We start from the raw sequence: 27,051 nt of genomic DNA, 5'->3' as shown, positions 1-27,051 counted from the left end.
TTTGTTCTTAATGTTCCTGATCAACAAAAAGAATAGCAAATATTTTCTTTTGTAAGTGAATAAAGTTTAACATTGGACTGATTTGCATGCTTATGCTTAAGTGATTGCCACAGCTGGGTTTTGCAGCTAGATGGTGATTAATTTTGCAAGTTTTGTGCCCAGAGCCTTCAAGAAAACTCTGTGTCTCACCCTGAAAGCCAGCAGAAGTCTAGCAGTAATAATTAGCAAGCCATAAAAATCGACCTGATTTGTGAGAACCACTGAAGGATGCAAAGAGACATTTCTATTCAAGGATATAGGAACAAAAGTGCATGGTTACTGACCCAGTCATGTCAGACCTGAGTTTTAAGGGAATCCCAACTGATAAGTGTTCTACAGTCAGAATACTGCCTATTCATCCAACTCAGCTAACATAGTGCATAAATCATCTTTGAACCAGAGACAGTCCCTTTGGGTCATAGTTGAGGTCATTGGCAGGGCAGTGCTTCAGATTGCCTGCCGTCAGTGAAAAAGAAAATATACACAAGACTGCTTCCATTGCTGCAGCTTCAGGCTTTACAGATATAAAACATTAGCATTTAGCGTCTCGTCACAGATCTCTTGCAAGTAGCAGCTTGGGTTGCATAGCCTAGACCTTCTGGAAGGGTTTCTTGCCCATCTGTCTACCTACCTTTTGTCTTTACAAAAGACATTTTTTCCATCAGCTGATCTTTTTAATATGCCCAACCAACTAACTACCTTAATGCCTTCTTGTATTGCATTGGCAGGATGAAAGCAAGCTGTGTCTGCAGCACACTGTCATGCCTGCTGACAGTGCCCTCTGCCTGAAACTCAAGTGAGAGAATGTAGTCTATAAAGTGCTCTTTTTCTAAAAATCCCAAGACAAACAGTGGGAGGAGAAACTGAGGCATAGAGAGGGGAAGTGCTTTGCTAAGGTCACCCAGCAGGCCTGTGGCAGTGCCAGGAGTAGAACCCAGGTCTCTTGAGTCCTTTTCCAGTGGCCTTTCTACTAGTAGGCACAAATTTAATGCCTGATTCTCATGTACTCTAAGGCCTCTTTATACTTGTGTTGGCAGGGTAAAGAGGGCTTACTGTAAATGAACACCAGGCCCTCCATAGCTGCTGAATACTATATGACTTGACTTTACTGACCACAACTAAACTCACACAGTGTATCTGAGAATGGGAGTTTATAATTCACTGGAAAGCTAGCCATGAGAAGAGCAGCGTAGTTTAGTATTTGGCTGAATAACAGTAATTTTACCACACTACTCTAGACACTTTAAACCAAAACATGAAAGCCGTTAAAGAACCCCATGGAACAAAAGAGATAGAATAAAACCTCAAAGATGAATAGACTCATTGTATGCTTTTTAAATGATATAGTCTTTAGAGCAGATTTGAAACAACTCAGATCCATAGCACCTCCCAAAGCATGTGTCAAAACCATCTCTATTTATACATGCCTAAGTGAATTACCAGGATCAGACAGTGCTCTGCATTCACCACCCCTCGCAGTCTCTTTCACTCACTGCTCAGTGACTCAACTCCTGGTTGAAGCTCTAACCCCAATAAGTGCAAGGGCTACCTTAGGTATAGGAAGTGCTTGCTCTCATCAGGAAAATGGCCTTGACTGATGGCTTATGGATGGCATTAGATAAATGGCATTAGATAAAGACTTGGTAGGCTGCCAGTTCCACCCATCCTCTGCAGAGCTTTTTGCACCTCTTCCTGTGAAGCAGATTGTACTGGTCATTGTCAGAGAAAGCATACTGACCTCCTTGAACCACAGGTGTGATCCAGCCAGGCAATTCCTATGTTTCCTCCCACTGTCTGCCTGTCTCATGTTCAGAAAAATACATTTGATGGCATGGGTATTTTTTCAAACCTGTTGAACAATATTGCTGTCATATCTATCTATATATATATATATATAGTGAAGACAATACATATGTCCCGGGCAGGCACACCCCAGCTCTCGAACTTCTGAAGATTATCATATGCAGCTCAGACAGTCCATAAGTTTGGCCACCCCGATATATATATTAGTCTGCATTAAGCACAAATGTTATAGCACTTATATAGCCTAAATTGGCCTATACATTTACTGTAATCCTGTTCTCCTGTGCTAAGTATCCCATAATACCTTGTATCAGCTGAGGCAAACTTTGGCTTAAATAGATAGGAAAGCTGTCAGGATCAGGACTTATGAGTATTTCACCATAGCAACAGATAGGGAGTTATTCTCACAGGCCAATACTGGAATGTCCCAAAAGACATAGATTGTTCCATCCTAGAACATACCTAGGAGATGCCTTCATGCCCTTTGATACCTGGAATGCATGTGTTCAGAATAAAGAGATAAAGGGTATACCATGGTACTGGGTAGAAAGCTGACTGATTAAATCTTGTTTCAGATGATATGTACAGTACCTTTTCTTTGTAAACAGGTAGGGTATAAAAAGATGACTTTAGGAGCACACTTTCTGCGTAAGGTGATTGTAACAACTGCATGAGACGACTTCCTGGAGACTGGTATCAAATTGAACCTTTGTCCTGTACTGTAGACCTGACTGGTGTTGATTATTTGGTCTCTGGAATATATTTAATAGAAAACCAAAATGTAGTCAAGCAGTTGACTATAACATTTATCAACAAACCTGTCCCCACTTTCTGAATTTGTTTATCCATCATATTGTATCATTTGTTTGTTTGTTTCTTGGACGTTCTCTTCTTTTTCCATTCTGTGCAATTTTCTTACTCTTTCCCTCTCCCGTGCCCCAGGCTCATATTTTCCCTCTCATTGAAAACCCAATACGAAAGCCATTTACTACCTATGGGAATGTCAGGTCTTCAGAGCTGGGGGCGACAGGTGCACCTTCAGAAAAATAGAGCTGTTCACAGAAGCCCAAATGGCTACACAAATCCGGTAACTGCCTGTGCAAACGGGAACTTGCAGGGAAAGCATGCAAATGCCCATTCGAAAGGCTCAGTGCTGTGACGGCGAGTGCTGCTGTCACCAGGCAGGTGTGATTTAGGAGTGGTCGGTCATACGTCTCAGATGAATTAGCTCAGGTTGCTCCGCAGCACCTCTGGGCCTGAGATGCCCAGATTTTCTTTTTAAAAATCTTTACTAAAGATATTAGAATTACAACAAAATTACAGCAAAAAATTAATCATCAGAGTGCAAATATAAAACCAACTGAACCAACAACATGATCCATGTAAGCCTAGGCCCTAGATCCTTGTAAGCCTAGGCCACTCCATTGTTCCCCAATACCCATCTGAGACCTGATCTTCCAGTCTTAGTTCAGGCAAAGCTCCCATTGAGGATGAGGACTGCAGGATCAGCCACCTCCATTTCAGATTCCTCTTGCTTAATTATCTGCTCTCCCCCACATGCACACACACTTCTGAAACTAACTAGAGGAGAAACTGATTAATTTAATTTTTGAGCCGGAAGTAAATATGGTGGGAAAAGGTTTGGCAGGGGAGAAATACCACATCGTAGAATATTCAAAATTCTATGCTTGTTTGCTTGCTTTTCTTTGTTTTTTCTTTTCTAAAGGTTTTGTAGCACAAAATATCTACAGATACTTGGTTACAGTTATAACGATATGAGGGCTTGTGTGTGTGTCTGTGTACGGACATGTTCACAAGTGTGTACATGTATATATGTGTAGCTTATAAAAAGCTAGTTTTTCTTTAAGTGGGTGTTTCCTGTGTGCTTTTGTTTGCCAGAGATCAATGGGTGGACGTGATATGACCCCACTCTTTTTATAAGATCAGAATGTCATGGCACAATTTTTGCTCAGTACATTCCCTAGAGAAGAAAATTCCAGTACTCACTCATTGTGCCAAGTTTACTGTAAATATAGACGCATGCATGCTTTGCAAATGGTCTCTTTCCCGTCAGTTTTCCAGGCCTTCCTCTTGTCTCTTTTTTAGATTTTTGGACTGCAGTAAAACAGTCTCAGGTTATTGTTCCCCCTGCCTTTCAGGTTTTCCAATAGCGTAACCGAGAAGCAAAGATGCGTGTGATTCTGGACATAGAGACCTAAGAACAAGCTTCCCTCTGTTGGATGCCCTTTTACAGCATGAATAAACAATAAATCTGTCAGACAATAAGACATTTCTGCTTCCACTGCTACCCCTAGAATGACTGCCCAGTGTGGCTGAGGATTGCTAAGTGCTGCTGAAAGCATTCTCAGAAAAAGGGCCCTTGATCTGGGTAGAAGTCTCATTGACATTAGTGAGAGTTTTTTGCACCCAACAAGGCAGCGCACATGCCTTAAGGGTCCTTTCTTGATATCACGCACATACCCTACAGATTTACTAAAAGCTCAGAGATGAGGTAATTGCCCTTAGTCACTGAGCCAAGGCCTTGTTTATGAAACCCAAGACTGGCAGGAGACAGGCAGCCTAGGAAATAATAATCATGTCAGGCTCTTTGCCTCTCAATTCTCTTGCCAATATTTTCCCCTAAAGTGTTGGAAGAACGACGTGACTAAGCTTCCTAATTAGCTGTGGGCGTGTCTTCACTGCAGAGTCAACCAGGGTATTCAGCTCCCGGATTAGCCTGGGTGCGTGCAGCCACACAGCAAAGCCCTACCTGAGTTACTATGTGCTCACTGGTGCTGCACTCCCCTAGGCGTGTCATACGGCACATCCCATGTTTCATTGTGCGGCAGTAATCACTGTGTGATTCTTTTCCAGTGAATTGTGGGAGAACTTGTCTGTCCTTCTGGGCACACAGGGGGAATGGTGGGAAGGCATTGGGAGATTAACAGCATTTGAGTGATTTAGCCTGCTTCCTCACAGCAAAATGTGGTGGGTTATCGTCCCGAGTGAAAGTAGAACCCAGGGTCTGATCCACACCCCCCAACTGTGCCAGCTAGGTCAGGTTGAAAGCACCATCAAACTCAGGTGAGAGGTTTGCGTGTGTAGAAGAGAGGGGCATTAGGGGCACCACAAGTATGAACCTGAGCTAACTGGAGGAAAGACATAACCCTGCATATACAGATTGAGAGACTGTCTTATGGGAATTGTATGTTTGACAGTTGCAAATTGAAATTCAGGTACAAGTGTAAGTTACAAAAGAGAACTGAGCAGGGTCTGTTGCTCTCTTTGCTGTCACCATCTTGGATTTTAATCCAGAGTGGGACACTATGAATAATGTTCAAGGCAATCTGGTTACATTTCTAGCGTCTGCTGTGGCTCTCAGGGGAGGTAACGTGCCGTGCGTAGGGGGAGGCGTAACTGTTTAAAGAGTTGTGAATGTGGCTCATGCAGGGCCGGCTCCAGAGTTTTGGCCGCCCCAAGCAGCCAAAACAAAACAAAACAAAAAAGCCGCGATCGCGATCTGCGGCAGCAATTTGGCGGGAGGTCCTTCGCTCCCAGGCGGAGTGAGGGACCGTCCGCCGAATTGCCGCCGAATACCTGGATGTGCCGCCCCTCTCCAGAGCAGCCGCCCCAAGCACCTGCTTGACAAGCTGATGCACGGAGCCGGCCCTGGGCTCATGTGAGGCAGTTGTTGCTCTCTGAAAATGTTTCAAACCTTGTAATTATATATATGAAGTGGCTCCTAGGTCTAATTAATTTTAATTAATGTTCATGCATTAATTTCATGGACAACAGATCACCCGGGGTCCCATTTACCAAAGTGATATTTTCATATAGAGGAAATATACTTAAATAATGTTTCCAGCCTATTGGGTTCATATAGATTCTCCTTCAGGCTCTCTTCCCTCTAAGCCCAGAAATATGCACAGATTCATGGTGCAGAAGCAGTAGTAACGTGAACTTCTATCATAACCAGCTACAGTATCATGCACTGCACTCTCTCCACAGCCCACACTAAGCATTCATCCAAAGGAGAGGAGTAATCTTGGGGGACTAGGTCAGGGAGCGTACCTCAAAAAATGCTGACCATGCTCTTGACTCAGGCGTCTCTCACAATGTCCCACAGTAGTCCAGCTGCTATGGGATTTGTGGAGTGTTAGATCTATAGATTTGCAAGGAAAGTCTGGAATGAGTGAAAAAGTTGCACATCAGAATTTTGCTCTGGGCTTATAGTTGCAAGGTATCTGGTTTTCAACTGAAACGGTCGAAAAAGACCCTGGCAGCTCTGGTCAGCACTGCTGTTGGCAGCTCCCTGCATGGCTCCGCACAGCTCTCGGGAAGTGGCCGGCACATCTGGCTCCTAGGTGAAGGGGCGGCTAGGGAAGCGCCGTGCGCTGCCCCTGCCTGCAGGCGCCACTCTGAGTGCCGGCTTCGCAGCTTCCATTGGCCAGAAACCATGGCTACTGGGAGCTGCGGGGGTAGCGCCTGTGGGCAGGGCAACACACGGAGCCCCCTGGCTGCATCTCCACTAGGAGCCAGAGGGACATGTCGCCGCTTCCCAGGAACCGAGTGAGGTCAGCGCTGCCCAGAGCCCACACCCCCTCCCACACTCCAACCCTCTGCCCCAGCTCTGAGCCCCCTCCAGCACCCAAACTCCCTCCCAGAGCCTACACCCTGCACACCCTCCCGCATGCCAACCCACTGCCCCACCCAGGAACACCCTCCCGCACCCTGAACACCTCAGACCCACCCCGGAGCCTCCTCCTATACCCCAAACCCCTCATCCCCACCCCCACCCGAGAGCCTGCACCCCCAGCGAGAGCCAATATCCCCTCCCACACTCCAAACCCCTCAGCCCCACCTCCTAGCCCCCTCCAGCACCCCAATCCCCTCATCCTCCGCCCCACCCCAGAGCCCACACCCTAACCTCCTGCCCCAGCCTGGTGAAAATGAAATATATTGCGTATAGTGAGACCTCATTGGAACTAAAGGAAATTAATTAACATAAACGGGGTTGGATAAGAATTTTCAGTGTAGTTAATGTCCTCATTTTGAACTCAAGTAAGTGAGCATTTGCTTATCATTTGAGTATGCAGCAGATCTGCAGCAGTGGCCCTGTTTGCCTTTCCCAGGAGAGGAATAGCTCCCACTGAAGTTAATAAGAGTTACTCCTGTTCTGCAGGGAGAGAGCGGTCATTGGAGAATATATATTAGCGCAATTAAACATGTTCAGAGCAACCAGACCCAAGCTGCTATGGATCATGGAGCCTCTTGAGGGAAAAGACACAAAATCAAATCAACATGCCTGAGAAAAAACAATGAAAATCAAATTTTCAAGAGCGTGTTCCAAAGTGTCACCCTTGCAATTGTTCATACTCCCCCTCCCATGCTCCATCTTCACAAATATGCATTTGCATATGTAAATTGCGAAGCTGCACAGCTATTTAGCTAATGTGCATATGCAAATGTAAACACAATTTTGTTGGCACAGTTTCAGAGGGCACGCTGGAAAATGCGGGCCTGAATGTTAGCAGGTACTAGGCTGGGAAACTTGTACAACTCGTGTCTGGTGAATAAGCAGAGGACCCTTATGTCTCCAGGGTTGTCAGTACGGCAGCTTTCACAAGCACTAAATTCCCACGAAAAATTGTAATAAAAATATTCTTTTTGAAAACCCAATTTATTTTCATTATTTCTTAACAAGCTGATGTTTGTTTCAGGCAGGATTTCAGCTGGCAAAAATGTTGAGATCTTGGAAGCCAGACAAAATATTTTGCTGTTGTTTTAAGTGTAACGTATTTGTCAATATTTCTAGAATGGTGAAAAATGTCACCTAATTCAGGATAATTAGTGGGAGGCACAGATTATAAATACAGGGCCTGATCCAAAGCCCATTGACTTCCATTCTTTTCAGACTCTTGAATGGTTTTTTTGTTGATTTCAATTGGCAAGACATCAGGTCCCAAAAAGCATTTGATGTAGGCTCTTAAGGCACTCTCTTTTATGGAACGGTGGCTGCCCAGTTCATTTGTGACTGAGTCAAGCAGTTCACGTTAAGAAAAGGGGGCAGATCCTGAGCGGGTGCTAATTGTCACAGATCCATTATGGTCAGGGGAGTTATTAGCATTTGAAATAGCTGAGCATCTTTCCCAAAGTGTCAAATGTTTTATCAAGTTGATGGTGAGCAAGAGAATGCAATATTGATGAACGTCACGCAGTGCCGAGCCATGTTCTTTGTAGCAGCATTGCGCTTATACAGATCCCAGTTTTGTTCCTGCAGATGTCAAGTTTTATCACTGAAAGATTTGTCATTGATTCTCTTGAGAGCAGCATCAGTCTGGCCGTATGCTGAATTGTCCCTGGATTCCTAGATAGGCTCCTGGACAACGCCCGTGTAATAGGGTTTTGTGCAGGGTGGGGTAGGGAGGTGAATTTCACTCAGAGAGAACTGCAATTGAATATCAGTTTTCTCTGTGAACAGAGAATGAGACCTTCTCGTAACAAAATACCTTTGCTTTTTCCTATGTGAGTCTAGATTTTTTTCTGCAGGTTTATTTCTGTTGTGAAAGGGGCAAGAACATCTCAATCCGTATGTTCTTTTCCAGGGCAGTAAAGAAACAGCTTATTTTAAGCATTTTCTTTTATCTTGCAAATCCCATTCTAAAGGATACCTGTACCTGAAGTGCTGCTGTTCAGGGGCTGTAGCTCAGTTGAGACATTGAAATGGAAAGTATAGTTTCTTCTTGCCAATGTCCTAAAGTGACCATTTGGGGAGGATGGAGGCGTGGAAAAGCAGAGGGCACAAATGGCACGGAGACATGCTCTCTGACTGAGATCATTAGATCTTTCTTTCTGGAAACTGGTAAATCTGCTTAAGTGAAGGGGTTTCTCTGGTTCTTCCCGGCTTTTTGAAAGCATACTTTACAGTAAAGGAAGCAGGAATCCTTTATAATTACATTAGTAGTGAAAAACAGCCAAACTGTAAAAATGCAAATAAGGACTAAGTCATCAAGACACATATTTATTTAACTAAGACCTTAATGTAGAATTGAAAATCTCCATGTATTCATTCAATAAAAGAAACCAAATGTACCAGGTAGAAAGATTTAATTTCCAATTAGATTATTCCAGTACAATCAAAGACAGGCAAGTGGGGAGTTAGGCAAAGAACACTAGAGCATTTCTAATCGGAAAGTTCACTTCTAGGCTTCTAGTCCCTTTCTGGCTGAGCAGTACTGTATAGCAAACTCGTTAAAAGAGTTTCTTTCCCATTTCAGTTATTGATATGTAACCTTTTTGTTGTGTTTGTACAGCCCCTAGCACAATGGCGGTCCTGGTCCATCACTAGGGATCTTAGGCACTATTGAAATTCAGATGATGGGGAAGGATAATGAGTACGTTCAGATTAACTAAGAACCAACCTAAGAATCTGTCACTGCATTTGAACCCAAATCTACATCGAGTCTTTTGTTTGATTTCGAAAATGTTTGGATGACTCTGTGTCTGTGGGGGGGGGGGGAAGGGAGGATGTGCGCGCACCTGCCCATTGTAGCTATGAGCACCTTGTGCACATATGCCTGGAATTTTTCAGCCCACAGGGTCTGTACACGCGCACGGTACAGCCTCATACCCCCTACAGTCAGTCTATAAAAGGCAGAGCATTCCCAACTGCCATTCAGTTCCTGCTCATGCCCCTTGTAGCAAGGTGGTGCCGTGACGTCCTCCTGCATCCCTGTTGCTCAGATAGTTTAGAGTGTTGTTAGTGAACGGTTATGGGAAGTCTGACATCATTAGCAAGTGTGACACTTGTACTTCTTTTTCTAAGCACACACAGAGGGCTTGCAATGCCCGTTTAAATTGATTCTTGGTAGAAAAAATCTGTCTGACTCTGAGGTACCCCCTTGGGAATGGTCTCTGCCTGCTTTGAAGTCAGTTTCCCTGGCTACAAGAGATATGAGTCTGGGAAATAAGAAATTGGCTGGTTCTAAGAGACCTCATGCTGCTAGCAAACACTCTGAGCCTTCTCATCAGCGCTCTTCTGGTGAGTCAGTGGCCCCTGCTGCCCAAGGCAGGAAAGAACAAAGATCTCCAGGAAGGGCTCAGCACTGATCACCATCTCCAGGACTGACCAAGAAGAAGGCTGAGCGTTGTAATGATGGCAGACTCCTTTGAAACTGCAACAGTACCATGAGTCTTCTAAGACTGTGGGATTGTGTTCCTCAGCGGTGTACTGCATCCTGCACCTTCAGTGACCAGCATTACTTCCTCGGTTCCATTGTCATCGATGCTGTATACCTCCTAGTTGTCAGTACTGCATCTGGACTTGACTTTTTCTGGGACTCTAGCGCTGGTACTTGTCATCATGGTACCACTGTTGGTATGGCCCTTACACTTATTCTGGAACTGGAGTCCCCATTGTCAGATATCTCTCCTTTGTCTGCTGTATCCAGAACTCTTCTGGGCACGGGAGCCTACATTACCGAAGAAGAAAATATCTGTCTATCCTTGACGATACTGGTGGCTGCCTCTCATGTGAAATCCATGGCTCTTCATTCTATATTTTAGGGATGTGCTCCTCCACTAGAGGAATTTATTTCATTGGCATCCTCATCTCTGTATAGTAATAGGTGTTCTTCTAGGAGGTCTCCACCTTCACCTAGACTAATTCTTGAGAGTGGCTTTCAAGGAAGTCCCTATTGCTGCAGATCAAATGCTTCAGAGATGTCTCACTCTCCCTGGTTTCTGTCTTTGTGGTATCATATGCCCTTCTCTTATGCGGCACATGTTGGCCTCTGTAGAACCCTCAGCATCTTCCGTCTGCTCCTTCCTTATTCAGCTTCATTGAGGTTTAGAGTAAAGTTGACTGCTTCTAAGAATCTTGCTAGGGATCATCAATCATCCCAACAGAAACTCCTGTAAACTGGTTACCAGCATATTAAAGTGAGGAGGAAGACCTTGTGGAAGAATATAATGATCAGCCTATCCCTCTCTAGACATATCCTCATCATCACCTGATAAGGCTGTGTCTTCACTCCACATGTCCAGTATAGAGGACTTCAGAGACTTCCAGGGTCTCTTTAAAAGGATGACAAACACCCTAGAGATGCCACTGGAGGTTGTCCAGGAGAGATCTCATAAATTGTTTGACATTCTGCACCCAATAGCCCAGGGTTGTTCAGCCATTTCTGTTAAATGAAGGCATTCTCGAACCTGCTAAGGATTTATGGCATATATCTTGGCCACATCCAAGGTTTGGGCTACACTGAAAAATTATATGAGCATAACTGCGTCTGTCAGGGGCATGAATAAAACACTCCTGACCAATGTAGCTATGCTGACAACACCCTAGCTTAGACACAGCTATGTTGACATAAGAAGGCTTCCATCGACATAACTAACTTTGTTTGGGAAGGTGGTGTTCCTACAGAAAAACTCCTTCGGTTGGTATAGGGCAGGGGTAGGCAACCTATGGCACGTGTGCCGAAGGTGGCATGCAAGCTGATTTTTAGTGGCACACACTGCCTGGATCCTGGCCACCGGTCTGGGGGGCTCTGCATTTTAATTTAATTTTAAATGGAGCTTCTTAAACATTTTAAAAACCTTATTTACTTTACATACAACAATAGTTTAGTTATATATTATAGACTTCTAGAAAGAGACCTTCTAAAAATGTTAAAATGTATTACTGGCACGTCAAACCTTAAATTAGAGTGAATAAATGAAGACTCGGCACAACACTTCTGAAAGCTTGCCGATCCCTGGTATAGGGCCTATAGACTCTGTCTACACTATGGGGCTATGCCCGCATAGCTATCCCAGTATAGCTTTTGTAGTGTAGACATAACCTAAGAGGGCAAATCAGAAGTACAAAATTCCTCCTAAGGGATAGGAATACTTTTGTACATACATGGTACCTAGATCATTGAATGTAACAGCAGCTCACAAAAATTTAACTTTCACAAGCTCCTAGGGGTAAAGAACCTATAACAACTCAATGCCCCATTCACAAATATGAAGGGGCATCACAACAATACGCTCTGCTACTCTAGATGCAATTATCTGGCTTAACCATCTAAATGTGAAATTATAGTTGTTGCTTTACATTTACATCAGCCATACGAAGAAGAAGAAGGAGTCAAAGAAGATGGATCTGCTGGTGAGGAAGGTTTATTCATCTGCTACTTTTCAGTTTTGTATAGTCAATTGTCACATTTTGCTGGCTAAATATGAATTTATGCAATGGGACAAGGTTTTACAACTGTCCAAGAGATCAGAAATGAATTGAAGGCAGTGGCTTCTGAAGGCCAGTTAATGATGAAGACAGCTCTGCAGGCCTCATTGGATGCCTCTGGCACTGCAACCAGGTCTATGGCCACAGCAGTCACTACAAGAAGAACATTTTGATTGCAGTCATCCCAAAAGAGGATCAGACCACTATTGAAGACCTGCCTTTCAAAGGCCATGACCTTTTAAATTCAGGAACTGATGAAGCACCTCACACTCTGAGGGACTGCAGGACAATGCCTCTAGCTCTCTACACACCATCACAGAAAGGGAAGCACACCAGCACTGAGTCAGCCTCCAGTCAGAGGCCTCCCTTTCCTTCTATGAGTACCAACAAAGGGCTCCTGATTTTTCTAGGAGAAGACCTTGCTTCCAGAAGGAGAGGGGCAGTCCTTCTACAGTAACAGCACACTCATCTTTGGCAAAGAGCTCAGAGATTTGATGCTGTGGTCAAGAGTCCTCGACCAGTGAAAGACGATCTTCACCCCTTCTATACTCCCCTTGGCACCCACCTTTCATTTTTTGCGGCTGCCTGGGTTGCAATTACCACCCAGCACTGGCTCTTAGAAATCATCTGTAAAGGATATTCCGTATAATATCAGTCTATGTCAACTCCCTGTCAGGAGTTCTTGTTTTAATAATTATTGGTTCACTTAGAATTTGTAGTTTTTGTGCCCTTTTTAAAAAACAAACAAACAAACAAGCGCATCTGTATTTCAGGTGCTGATTGCACCTGATATTTCCACCATAAACAATAACTGGGTGAGCCCTAAATATATGCGGGTCTGATTCCCATTTACAATACTGGCAATGTAAATGGGCCTTAGTGGAAATGAGTCTTAGGACAATGTAGTGAATCACAGAATCCTAGAAGCAAAGAGCCAGATTCTGCTCTTACACCAGTGTAAATCCATAGTAACTCCCCTGACATTAATGGAATTACCGTGTTGTAAAACTAATGTGAAATCAGAATAAGGGCCCTAGTAATTAGATTGGAAGGACCTTCCGTATTGGGCTTAAAAATCAAATATAGTCTCCAATTTTGTGCCTTTAATTTTGTGATTCAGGAGAAGGACAGATACCTTTGACACTTTGCCTAGGTTTTAATTTTTGGTTCCCTGGTTTCCATTTTTGTGCTTTTCTTTACAAGGAGTTGACTCAGTTTGGGCCTCATCCAATGCCCAATAAGAATCTTTCCTTGGCCTTCAATGGACTTTGGATTCGGCCCTTTGTACTTGAAGGAAAGACAAAATAGCTAGTCTAAAAGAATGGCTCTGATTGTTTCTAACTAAGCAAATGAAAAACAGTAGATTATGTAATGTAGAGCAAACACACTGCACAGTGATTAAACTCTGTACCTCATCAAAAGATCAACAGAGTATTTAATGAACCAGTACATCCAAAACCCATTAAAAGAGACTTTTTAAAAAAGCAGTATGATTTGTTTTCCTTTGGTTTACATCAACTATTTCTGTCTTTTTAAAAGGGAACAATCTGAATTGGAAAGCTGACTTTTATTCCTTCATTGGCAAAAGTCTGACTCCAAGTCAGAAGACTACAGCAAGTCCCACACCTCAAGTCCATGGCTATGCAGACCACATAGATAGAATCAACTGTGTGATCTCACCCCTCCTCTGCCTTCCTTCATGCACTGCTTTCTAGACCAATAGAGAGAAACGTAAGGAGGGATTTAAAGCTTAAGATGCACTAAGAGGATACCTCTGCAAGAAGAAGAAGAAAATCACTAGAAAATGAGTAGCGATTTGTTTGGCTTCCTTACTGCAGTGCCAATTTATAGGTCTCATAAACCACCTGGGAGACTTGAGTCATTCCTTGTTTTCAGCTCTGGTAAGGATAGAGATTGCAGTAAATGCTCTCAGTCTTTACACAACGAGGTTCTTTTCTTCAGCCCACAATTCAAGCATCTCTGCATTTTTTCCATCTATTTTGTAGTCAAAGGAATAGTGAAAATAGAGAATATTTTAAGCATAAAATAGTCTATGAGAAATGCACAGCTATTGGCTAATTGTTTACAATTTATGGGGGCAAAACCTCAAAGAAATAATCATAAATGTGAGTAACATAAACATTCTTTGCAGGTTTTACAGATAAGAAATTATATTTAGGGACATAGTCTTGCTGGTATTGTAAAGAAACAGGGAACTAACTGCAAACTAGCAGGGCCGACAAGGGGGGGGGGAAAGCTGGTACAAATTACTGGGGCCCGACGGTCTGGAAGGGGGCCCCGGGCCCAGCTTCCCATCCCCTTCGTCGGCCCTGTTTAGCCGGTCCGCCCTTGCTGGGGGGCCCCTGGAAAATTTTTCACCGGGGCCCGAACCCATTCTTGGGGGCCCTGCAAACTAGTAGTTTGAACGGTGGGAAAGGAAGAAGTACAGTATAAGTTACTGTAGGAGCCAGTTTGTCCCCTGTGGTGCTTGAGATGAAGAGGGTCTCAGATTGTGAGCAATGAATAATTCTACCCAGCAACATATTTGTTCATAGAGTCCCGGCATCCTCTAACTTTAGGATCAACTGGTAATTTTGTTAATTAGCTTGCTTCTTCTAGATCATGAGCAGAGTTAGGCCAATGTTGTGTGCTTTTGGAAATCCCACCCTTGAAAAATCTGTTCTGTTAGGAATGTGATCACAGAAGACATTTTAGGAGGGGTAGCATTGGGAAGAACTAAACCCAGAGTTCACTCTGGCTCTGTGCTTTCATTAACTTGTAGTGTGAAGCATTTGTCATGTGCTGGGTTCAAAGCACTTTGGTTTGATACAGCTTGACTAGGAGACTGGGAGCAGGTGTCATGTCAGAAAAATATATGGGGCCACAAAAATATATACACTCACATTAAAAGATGAAACAGCTGCAAAGCCACTGTGTCAAGCCACAAACTCCTGCTGAGTTTAACTCTTTGTGTTAAGTGCAAAATATTTAAATTCCTTCAGCCACAATACTGATTCCGACAGATATTAGGGTGGTTATTTATTACCATAATTTGTGTTACAAGGCCAAGGTTTCTCCTTTAGATGGTGTGACGCCTAGTTCAGGGCCAAATACTGTCGTCAGTGCACTGTCTGAATAGCTGGGTTGTGTACTTGGGTCTGTGAAGAGTGTCTCCATGGCCACTACTGTGTCTAGGGCTGCCTTTATGGTTGCATCATGACCCTTCCATGGGTGGATTGATCAGAGGATCCATAGTGGTGTATCAGCTGACCCCACCTTGCCCACTCTGTCAGCCATCCATGCTCCACCCAGTAGTCAGTGCACAAGGCATCACTGCAGAGAACTGCTCCATGTCATGCAGGAGATGCTGTTCTCACGGGTGGACTCTGGTGTTACTGCTCTGCCCTGTGTAATGGCACTGTGACTCCTTTGTTACTGCTGTGGAAGGATGGGAAGGTTGACCCCACAGCTGTAACTTGCTCTGCAACATTATCTTTGATTACTGTTTTAACAGGAAACATTTAATTAAATACAAGTGTTATATAATCAGGGCCGGCTTTAGGACCCGTGGGGCCCAATTCGAATACCCGGCGGCAGTCTGGGACTTCGGTGGCACTTTGGCGATGGGGGGTCCACTCCGCGTCTTCTTCGGCACTGAAGGATCCCCTGCCGCCGAAGATCCCGGAGTGGACCGCCACCGGGTGAGTAAAAAAAAATAAAAAGGCGCTTACGGCGCGAGGCCCTCTTAGGTGTGGGCGCGGGGTCCGATTCCGGAGAATCAGGGGAATCGGCCTAAAGCCGGCCCTGTATATAATGCTCTTCCTGGTACAGTGTGTTGCTTACCTGACCGAGCAGAACTCCTAAGAGGGAAGGATTATACTCTTGTGAGATGAAGCCTGGATTGCAGGAGGGTTGGAATTGCTTTGGAGTAAAAGCAAAGCCTTTCACCTCTGGTTTCAAACACAGCTGAGGTTCGCAGTAGCTGAAAGTTGTTGCCACCCAGTAGCTGTTTGGTATCCTTTGAGTGTTGTGGGCTCAGTCCATTTCCTCGTGGAAAAACGTCCACTTCACAAAAACTACCATCACAAGCAGCGATAATTAGCAATCCCTGCAGATAGGTGAGAACCCACTGGCCATGGAGACTATGATACACTCTTTTCCCTGGAGGTAGTTCCTTCGGGTCAGGGTTCAGGCACATTGGTATAGCAACACAAGCCAGCTTCTACAACCACCAGGGCTGTACCTATTCCAGGTCATTTAGGTGTATTACAGTAGTGCCTAGAGAGCCTCAGCTGAAATGGGGCCCCATTGTGCTAGGTGCTGTACATACATATAGGATAAAAGAGTCCCTGCCCCCAAGAGCTTATATTTTAAATAGACAAGGGAGATAAAGGAGATAAAATTACCTTCATGTTATGAATGGGGTCACAGAGAGATTACGTGCTTTAACCAGGGTTACACAGGGAATTTGACAGAGCTGGGAAGAGAACTGAGCTCTCTTGTGTCTCATTCCAGTATCATAGCTACCCCACTGCCTCTGCCTCTCCCTCTCCCAGACAGCTATTCTGTGGGGAAACAGAGGACTTAAATAGCTAATTCTGTCAATCCAGACTCTTCCACCACCACTACATTAACCTGAGGGAGCAGCGGGGGAGAGAACGTGCCCTTAAGATTGTTGTACCATATTACATCATAATTAGATAACACTGGAATCAGAAAAGAGTGAGGGGTGATAAATGTCACAATTAATTTTAACCATGGAAGCATGACATTTCAAGAGGATGCTCTGTCTGTCTTTGTAATTTTCCAAGGCCTTCATAGCAGTTCAGAAAGGAAACCAGAAAACTATAGTGGAAAAGGCAAACTGACTTCTAAAATTTCTAGCAATGATGTGTTTTAACTATATGATTGATGGACCCTTTTATTCTTTTCATTTATTTACATAACACTATTTAAACACTGCCACAGTGATTAACCACTTTGCACTTTTTCTCCTTGAATTAACTAATTGAATAATTAATTTGCTATTGAATTAAATACATTCAATGGTAAAAACATGATAAAAAGTGCACGTGGGCATGATGGCATCTCTCCTGTGTGCCATTTGTATAAGGGGTACAGTTTGTACATTGGGGATAGTAGTCATCCCTGAAGTGAATACAAAGAAGTATTGTGACTCACTCCCAGTGTTTCTACTAGCATTATAAACTGTGAGAGCACTTTATGAATAACAGAGTCTAGAATGAATTCAGCAATGTTTCACTCTCTAACCATCTATTATGCATACCGAGCCAAGTTCTGCCCCCAGATACACATAATTCCCATTGAAACCCACCCACTATATTTACTTTTAAAGATGAAAGCACTTCTGTTACTGTCATAGAGGACTCTCTGTAGCATGGATAAGAATGCAAATACCCTTCCCACAGAAATGGAAGAGAACGAAGAAGTGTGTAACTTGCAGGGGAAGGGACACTTGGAGACAATAGCATTAGGATTGTTGCGCTGTGATTGTAACCATCACTTTTATCAAAATGATGATCAGAAATGCTTTCCCTGCATTTGCTATTGTATAAACCCCTCTCAACATGATGATTCTCTGTATTGTCTTCACTTTTGGAGACAATAACCTCTGGAGTTAGAATGTGATATATGGGCCGGATCCAAAGCCCTTAGAAGTCAATGTAAAGACTCTCATTAACCCCCCAGGAGCTTTGGGTCTAGCTCTAAATGCCATGAATGGGTGGATGGAAACTTTGAGTCAATATTTCTGTTAGCTTTTGTTCAGTTTAATAAAGGAACACAGCTGGGTATATATATATTTTTTTTTGACAGAACAAGCTAAATTCTGCCCTCAGATACATGACCCTCCTTAGTGAAGTCCATTGATTTTTGCAGTGTGTTAAGGTGTTATCTCCAGCGGTAAGAATTTGCCCCATGCTCTCACGTTTCTGGAAAGAACTTTGATCACAAAATGTTTTTAATTTCATAGCATGACGAGAATTAAAGGCAGATGACTGCCTCAAGTATACGAGGGCACCAACTTGTACTTTCTCTTCCTCTGTTCCACCAATAACATTTTCCAGGCTGCTGGTTGACTTGAGATGACTGCATCATGGCTTCCTGGCACTCATTGTATGAGCCGAAATCTAATTGATATGACTTACAACAGAGAATAAAGGAAGAGGAGGAAGCAATGGTGGTGCTATCCCATTGGGGGCCCTAAGCAGGAATATTTTTGTGGGCCTCCCCACACATACAATACTAAAACAGGCAAATTCTTATGAAAATAATAATAATAACAAGTAAATCGAGGGCCCCCTTGAGATGTTTGCAGCCCCAAGCAATTGTTTAGTCTGCTTAGGCCTAGCACTGGCTCTGGGAGAAAGCACAGGGCAAAGACTAGATAATATAAAACACTATCATATTTTTGTGGCTGACTGAGATGCATAAGTCCTTCTGTCCACCCCAATGCACCTTGTGATTTTGCTAAGCTTCCCATTTTCACTACAGCAAAGAGAAAATATTATAGGGTTTTTACTCAGTCCAGTGTTCCCCAAAGAAGTATGCTATCTAGTACCTAATATACACAATGCTATATTTCTGCAGGTGAGTATATATGTTAGTCACTTTTATATGGGAGTTAAATTGAGTGACTGATATTATTATTGTAACTGAACACTAATATTCTTATTTCAACAGGATTTTTCATTAAAAGAAAAATTTGTCAGTAGCTCAGAAAGTCAATATATGATTAGAATGGCGGAAATTATTTGCTGTGTATAAATTATCAGACAATTTAGCCTTTTGTTCTGTTTGCAAATCAGCTATAAACTGATCCGGATTCCGGTGAATACATTTGTTTATCCTAACTATCTACAGAATAGTTTTGACAAGCCATTTTCAGCCTGTTGTTTGCAAACTGCTTTCTTAGACTGTTCGCTCTTTGGGATTGGCCAACTATGGCTTTGTCTTCACTGATAAAAAAAAAAAGTGTGTTCTTTGCATCAAGTTTTTACATCACAGTGAAGATAAGGCACAAGTAATCTTTAGCCATGACGTAGCTGGTTAGCTAGTCAAGGTCAGTCCGATGCCCTTCCCACCTGGGGTTTAGCTCGACTAGCTATATCGAGGTAAAAATTCCTGTGCTTTGTCTCCACTAGGATTGTCCATTGAGATAGCTAACTCTCGATATAAAACCACACTTTTTTGTACAGTGAAGACAAAGCCTAAGTCCCATGGTACTTTTTCTGCTCCCTGATGGAATGAATGAAACATTTTAAACAGGAGACTAGCAAATGAGGAAAAGTGTTATATTATTTGTGTTCATGCATAAATACCTTTATTCACAAAGGCTTGTATGAAGAGCAGCTATTCCCCAAACATTTATGTGAACAAAAGAAATGTGTGTGAACGTTTGCAAATCATGAGTAAGAAGGGATCTAAATGCGGTAAAGGCAAACGTAGGTTCAGAATCCAAATGAATATTCATGAATATTGTTTCTGCCATGTCTAGCGGTATATTATAAGCTCTTTGGGGGCAGGGAGCATCTTTTTGTTTTAGCACAGTGGGGTCCTGGTCCATAACTGGAGCTTCTAGGTGCTACTGCAATACTACTACTAATTAATAATAGTAGCTGTAGCTAAAGAGTCATCATCACATTCTCCTCCTCCATCACCAGGAGATGTCATTGTTTTCATGAGGAATGAGTCATTTGCCATTACTTATGTCCAAATGTTTTTGAACTCACTGAACCCAAAACTGAGTCATGAAAGATCTTCCATCAAGAACTCAGTGGCAGAAACCAGCGTAATCCATTGAGGTCAATCTGAATCTGGCCCGTACAGTTTAATAATCTTTTTTAAAGCAACTCAGTCATGTGCAAAGTGAACTTTGATTTACTTGTAAACCCCTTGCCTGGCAGTGGTTTGGGGTTCCCTGACAATGTACTTGAGAAATGTGTATGTGCTATGCTAGGGTTGTAAACAATGAGCCGGGGAAACCATCCCCGGATCACTGCTGATCTATCTTACTAATGTAATTACAGGACAGAGAAAGAGAGGAAAAATGGCAGATGATAGGAAGGATGAAGCCAAGGCACCGCACTGGACTTCAAGTCAACTAACAGAGGCTTCTTCACACCCGCATTCCCCTGAAATTAAGGAGCAAGCTGGTGCAGGTGCCGGACTGGTCAGAAGTGCCAATGGATTTCCATACAGAGAGGATGAGGAAGCAGGATATGGTGAACGCGGGCAACAGGGCACATACTCTAGAACCAAAGAGAATGGGATCAATGGAGAGCTATCCACAGGAGACAGAGAAACAGCAGGTGACAAAACCAGACTTCGGCCCACCCTCCCTTTCTCCTATAATATCTTGCTTTGAGGTCACTTTGGTCTGAAGGGGAACACATTGCGTTTTCCCACGTGTGCAGTGCGAGCTCTCAGAGGGCAAATCCCTGGTGTTTGCTTTTTATAAGTACTTCCTTTGCTATCCTTTTAATTGCTCCACTGCAAAAAAGAGACTTGTAACATAAAACTTTGGGCTTTGATGGGGTAGCCTAAACCCTTCATGACAGGGACCATGTTTTTTTCATCTGTGTAGGTACCATGCTCACCATAGAAGGACCCTGATCCTAATTCAGGACAGCTGGCAATACACTAATATAAACATTAAATAATATATGACATTGGGCCTGGTTTCTGACTGGTGAAAGTCAGGTGTAAACCCCAAGGAGCTCCGTGGATATTCTGGTGTAGGGGAGATGAGAGTCAGGCCTATTGTGATATCATGAAGCAAAAAAACCAATCAGTTGCTGTGTGATAATGCTCCCCTTTTCCTAGGGGAAATCCTAAAGTCTTTTCTCAGGGCCAGATTCTGCCACCATTCCATTGAGTAGTATCTTACTGAAATCAGTGAGATTACTCATGGAGAAAGGGACTACTCACATTAGTAAGGGTGCCATATTCTGGCCCTCTGTGTTTTTTCTGACTTTATACAGGCATATCTCCCCTTGCAATCATCGGGAGTGTCATTGGTGTGTAAATTGGATAAGGACTTTAGGATTCAGCCTGATGAAAAAAAATCTGATTGTCTCAAAATTAATGAAATATGCAAGATGGGCATCTTATTTTAGAAGCAAACAGTAATCTTTCCTTTGCAAAACTCACAGTTTAAGCCCTAAATGCACAATGCAAGGGAGTTTCTCTCTTTTACAGGCACTGCTGCCCTCAGTGCATCCATCCATGCATGCTAAGAAGATCATTTTAGTACCATTTACTGGCTGTTGACAGCACTTTATGCCACCCATAATTTCTCAGCAATTGGACAGTTTTTTATCTCCAGATCCTAATGTAGTTTCATAAGAGATTGTGCTGGAAATGATAGGTCTGTTAAAAATATATAGATTTAAATGTTGAAAGATTATCCTTGTGGTTAGCAACAACTCAAAAGCCCAGCGATAAAGTAAACCTGATGTGCAAGCACTAGTGCAGACATGTTCTTGGTTGTCCTTTGGGTAGAAGGATCCCTTTCCCTTCCCAGTAATCTAACTTTCTTCTATACTTAGCGACAAATAGTCATATGTAGTCAGGGCCGGATTTCCAGTTAGGCACAGTAGACACGTTCCTAGGGGTGCCTGCATTCTAGGGGCGCCTGACCTCTCTAAAACTGTGTGCAACACAAAGGTCAGCTGTAGGCACGGGGGGCACTAAAGATGCTGTGCCTAGGGGTGTGTAAGGTGAAAATCTGTCCCTGTACATAATGCTTTTTTAATCACCCACACTCTCCGCTCATTATATTTTATTATTATATTGTATGCTTGGCACTTTACAACAAGTACTAGAGGAAGGATGGTCCAGTGGTTACAGAGCTAGCCTGGGACACAGAATTGTAAAAATGTGGGGCTGGAAGGGACCTCAAAATGTCCTCTACTCCAGCTCCCTGCACTGAGGCAGGTCAATGATCCTTGACAGGTGTTTGTCGAACCTGTGCTTAAAAACCTCCAGTGATGGGGATTCCACAACCTCCCTTGGAAGCCTGTTCCAGTGCTTAACCATCCTTATAGTTGGATAGTTTTTTCTAAGATCTAACCTAAATCTCCATTGCTGCAAGTTAAGCTGATTATTTGTTGTCCTACCCTTAGTGAACATGGAGAACAATTAATCATCAGCCCTTTATAACAACACTATACCTATTTGAAGGCTGTTGTCAAAGGCTCTCTCAGTCTTCTCTTCTGTAGGCTAAACATGCCATATTCTTTCAGCCTTTCCTGATATGTCATGTTTTCTTGGGAGGTCAGGGTTCAGTTCCCTGCTCTGCCATAGACTCCCTGTGTGACCTGGGGGAAGTCATTTAATTTCTCTGGGCCTCCGTTCCCCATCTGTACAATGGGGATAATACCATTGCCCTACCTCACTGGAGGGTTGTGAGGATAAATACAACGCTACAGTGATGGGAGCCATATAAGTACCTAAGATAGGCCTTATAATCTACTTGTACAGTGTCCAGATGGGGAATGAGATGGGATGAGTCTCTGGCAGTGCACAGCAGCAAACATCTTGCTAATTCTGTAATTTCTCTTATATTTTAAGTAATGTTTTCAGAGGCAAGGGGTTGGCCAATAAGGCATTTATACTTGAAGCAGTGTAGTCCAATGGCGGGGGCATTAGACTAGGGGGTCGGAGACCGGGGTTCAAGTCTTGGCTCTGCTACTAATCTGTGTGAGGTTGACTGGGCCTCTTTACTTCCCTGCACCTCTATTTACCCTCCCACGCTTTGTCTATCTAGGTATTTACTTTGCAAAGTCTCTGTGGCAGGGACTGACTCTTGTTACATGTATCTACAATTTCTAGCACAACGGAGCCCTGAGCTCAGTCAGGCCTTCTAGGTGCTACTTTAATACAAATAATTAATAATAACCTAAAATACAACACACTTCTAAGAACTTACAGTTGAAAGTGCACAGGGAGCCAAGGTAAAGCAATATAATTAAACCAAACTGGGGCTTCAAATTTATTTATTGTGTTTTTCCCTGGGGCAACCACACTAACACATACCAGAAGAAACCCTGGCTGTGCTGTCTTCATGCTGTAGTCTATAAGTACAGGACAAAAAATACCTGAATGGAAGCATAAGTACAAACAGGGCCTCTCTTCTGGTCACTAGACACTTGCCTGATCCTTTCTGATAAGAGCTCATTTCCATTTTAAGGCTTTCAGCCTAACTAGGCTCACCTGCCTCTGATTAACTCAGGTGCCAGTAAGAAATTGAGATGTAGACCCCAAACACCCGTGACACTGCCTGGCATGGTGTGGCCTCCCTCTGCCATGGCTCTCCTCCACTCCTGCACTACCCCCCATCACAGAGCTCATGCTGTAAAACTCAAGGGCTGAGAGGAAAGCCAGCATTAGCGGTAGTCAGCTCAGACAAAGGCACCTCACCCAACTCTGAAACTGAAGGGGGAAATAATTGTTATCACTGAAGCATGTAGAATACCTCACCGCAAGTGACATTCTTAGGGTTGCGCCATTCAAATTTACTGTTGTGTCTCTCTTTCAGCATCTGCCTAAGATTCACTGAGCCTGACCTCAATTTTGGAATCCCCTCTGTCAGCCTGTTGCAGTGGCTTTGATTAATCTCCCTTGGTATCGTACTGGTAATGGCTGAGGTACAGAGCAGGATCTTTTTCCCCCTTGTAAATGGAAACAAAATCCAAGGAGGGGAATTTCAGTGAGGGTACTGCAGCGGGGTAGACTCGGGGCCTGATCTTGCCCCCCATTTAAGTCAGTGGCATAAGACTGAGTGGGGCAGGATCCACCCCACTCAGCTTTAAGCTTGTGGAATAGTCCTTAGCAAGTCATTCTTGGTGTCGTTTTGTTGTATAAAGTGTAAGGAAGGACAGTAGCGTAGCAGATTCCTTGTATATAAAGACAGGTTTCAGAGTAGCAGCCGTGTTAGTCTGTATCCGCAAAAAGAACAGGAGTACTTGTGGCACCTTAGAGACTAACAAATTTATTAGAGCATAAGCTTTCGTGGGCTACAGCTCACTTCTTCTCTGTATGCATCCGAAGAAGTGGGCTGTAGTCCACGAAAGCTTATGCTCTAATAAATTTCTTAGTCTCTAAGGTCCCACAAGTACTCCTGTTCTTTTCTTGTATATAAAGGTGTCCACTTCGGCCTTCTTTCTTTTCTCCCATTTAACATGTGCTTCATTGATACTGTATAGTGCTTATTTTGTAATCAGAAAGTCATGCAATACTAAGCTACATCTACACTACAGCCGGGATCAACATTCTGAGATTGATCCACCGGTGGTCGAGTTAGTGGGTCTAGTGAAGACCCTCCAAATCGACAGCAGATCGCTCTCCAATCGACCCCTGTACTCTACTCCTGACGAAAAGAGTAAGGTAAATCGACGGGACCCCCCACAGTGTAGACCCCGCAGTAACTCAACCTAAGATGTGTCGACTCCAGCTACATTATTCATGTAGCTGGAGTTGCGTAGCGTAGGTCGACTTACCGCTGTAATGTGGACATAGCCTTAAAATTCTACGTATATTACATCTGTACAGATACCTTTATCAACCAAATTTGTAATCTAAAGAAAGAATGAAATCAGGCTTGGTTGGCAAGCTGCCTTGTTGAGAGGAGAGATCATGATGATGAGATACTGTGAAAGTCAGATGTTCTGGCACTCCAAGAGCACTAATTACCCCACTCGTAGCTAGCACAGAGTGCAAGTGTTGGCAGTAATATTTTATGAATTATTTCTATAAAATGAATGTATTCTTTCATTATCAGTTATTGAGAATAGAATAGATCCAGAGATCCCTGATTTATATATATTCCTGGAACACCCAAAATACTCATATAAATCAGTGAGTGTGTGTGTGTGCACACACACCCCATTAATTTCAATGAATATATTGGGTGCTCCAGGAAATATATTGGGCGCTCCAGGAATACAGGTTAAGAACTGTAGCTCTCATGAAGACATCTGTTATGTGAAATATGTGTTCTAAAGGGAGTATTACTGTATAAACTTTATAAATATATACTTCACTGTTGAGTGGACTGACTTCAGTGGGCTTTGAATCAGTATCTGCACAGTCCTGAATAATCTTGGAGTATCTTCTCCCAGCATGCACTTGACTCATTGTAAAATCTGCGATAGTAGCACTTTGGTCACTGAAAAGTCTTGGTCAGGAATTTGGAAGGGATAGCTCTGGAATCCTATCGATGCCTCACACCACCTTCAGTAGGTTATTAATTCAAAATCCAACACATATTTAACTTGCAAAGGACTTTAAATGATCAGGCTTGTTTAGTATGTTTAAAATGTATTTGTTATTGAATTTCTTTTTTATTCAGTAATGTGATGACTAATCTGGCCAATTTATATAATTGGAGGTAAAAATAGCTGGATTCATTGTAAAATCTTTTCCTTATAAGCTGTTTTAATGTGTCGTTATGTATAATGACTCAGTTAATTGAGCTCTTTCTTCATGATATACCTAAAGTAGGGCTATAACGTAGGGGGTTTGGATTGCTCATGTAGTTACCTGATGAATTACTTTTTAACAATTTGAGAGAGTTCCCGGAATGACATTATCAGAGCCACAGGATAGTGGCCTGGGCCGGGGTACTTTGTTGTCTTATCCCATGTCAGAGAACGAATGGCTGTTTGCCAATGTGCCGAATGCTGGTCCTGACAGACTGACAAACATGGAGTGCTTCACTGATCTGCACAACCCCCTAATATTCGGAGAGAGGACAGGCTGCTGAAAAATTACAGCAGAGACCATAGCCCAACAGTGAGACAAGTGACTAGCCCAGCCTCCCTCTCCAGAGAATATAAATCCACCGGAGAGGTGTATGGGAGGGAGTACATGATAGATGGTTGGGCTCTGCGGTGGGGGGTTTATGGTGTTTTGGTGGGGCCCAGGGATTGGTAAAATATGGGCAGTAGGTGACACAGGAGGAGAAGGGGAATGTAGAACTATTAGGGGAAATTGGGGAGGTAACGGGAGGGAGTGAACTTGGGGGTCGAGCGGAGAGTGAGGCTGAACCGAAGGATTGGGAGGGATACAGGGCCTGTGGTAAGGGAATGTAGAGATGAGCATAAAAGAAAGGGAGAGAGAAAGAGTTTGGTGGCAGAGCGAGTGGGCAAGGAAGAGGCAGAAAACAGTAGAGAAACAGAAGAGACACATGCAAAAAGGAAGAAGTGACAGTAAAAAGAAAGTGATGAAATAACATCTGCCCTGCTAGAAACAATGAGCACTGCCTCAGGGGAGGTAATTCAGGGCAGTGAGGGGAGAATGGCCTGAAAAGAAACCTGGGGAGAAGCAAGTCCTCTTACCCTCTGAATTCACGTACTTCCTGATTGGGCTGTTCATTTTATAGAGCGGTGATCACTGCTGCATGGAGACATTTAAGAAATATGTTTACAAAACTCCTCCCTGACCCATTAGTCTGTAAACAAGCATTAACTCTCTCCAGAGAAGCAGCTGGGGATCCTGCACCGAAGGGCCGTCGTGGAACAGTTACTAAATCTGAGGAACAGAAGCAGTGTGTACCTGTAAGTTGGCTTTGAGACTCTCATTTCCCAAGGAGAGAGATGGTGATTGAGAGCACGCTCACGCCCACTTTAACCACCATACAGTATCACGCGGACAAAGCCCCCCGATCCATACTACTGTTTTCCTGTACACTGCCCTCGGTTGCTTAGGCTTCACAATTCACAGATGTCAGGCCTCCTGGCTGAGGAGTCTGGCCAGGGCTGGTCTCATCCACAACCCCCAGGAAAGGCACCTGTAGCCATTTCAGCATTCTAAGGGCCCGCTGCCCCTGGCAGCGAATACTCCATGCCGGGAATCAAGTCTGGGTCTCCCCCAGAGCAGCACTCCATGGGTACATCTACACAGCCTGCAGCAGTGAACCTCCCAGCCCATCAATGGACTCAGTCTCCCAGGGCTCA

The 27,051-nt window shown here is 43.5% G+C and overlaps 1 protein-coding gene across 18 annotated transcripts in view; it reads left to right on the top strand.

The window, feature by feature from the left end:
* Positions 1-27,051, top strand: part of MAP2 (microtubule associated protein 2) — a 335,176-nt gene that overhangs the window by 211,978 nt on the left and 96,147 nt on the right. For all 18 annotated transcript variants that reach the window (XM_054044059.1, XM_054044054.1, XM_054044055.1 and 15 more), the window contains one exon: positions 20,122-20,403. In XM_054044059.1, coding sequence (XP_053900034.1) covers positions 20,142-20,403 — 262 coding nt within the window. In that variant the 5' untranslated portion in view covers positions 20,122-20,141. The remainder of the gene's footprint in view (positions 1-20,121; positions 20,404-27,051) is intronic.

The sequence above is a fragment of the Malaclemys terrapin genome, chromosome 11, assembly GCF_027887155.1.
Source record: "Malaclemys terrapin pileata isolate rMalTer1 chromosome 11, rMalTer1.hap1, whole genome shotgun sequence".
Taxonomy (NCBI): Eukaryota; Metazoa; Chordata; order Testudines; family Emydidae; genus Malaclemys; species Malaclemys terrapin.
Note: the sequence above shows the minus strand (reverse complement) of the source record. Positions and strands in the feature narration are given on the sequence as shown.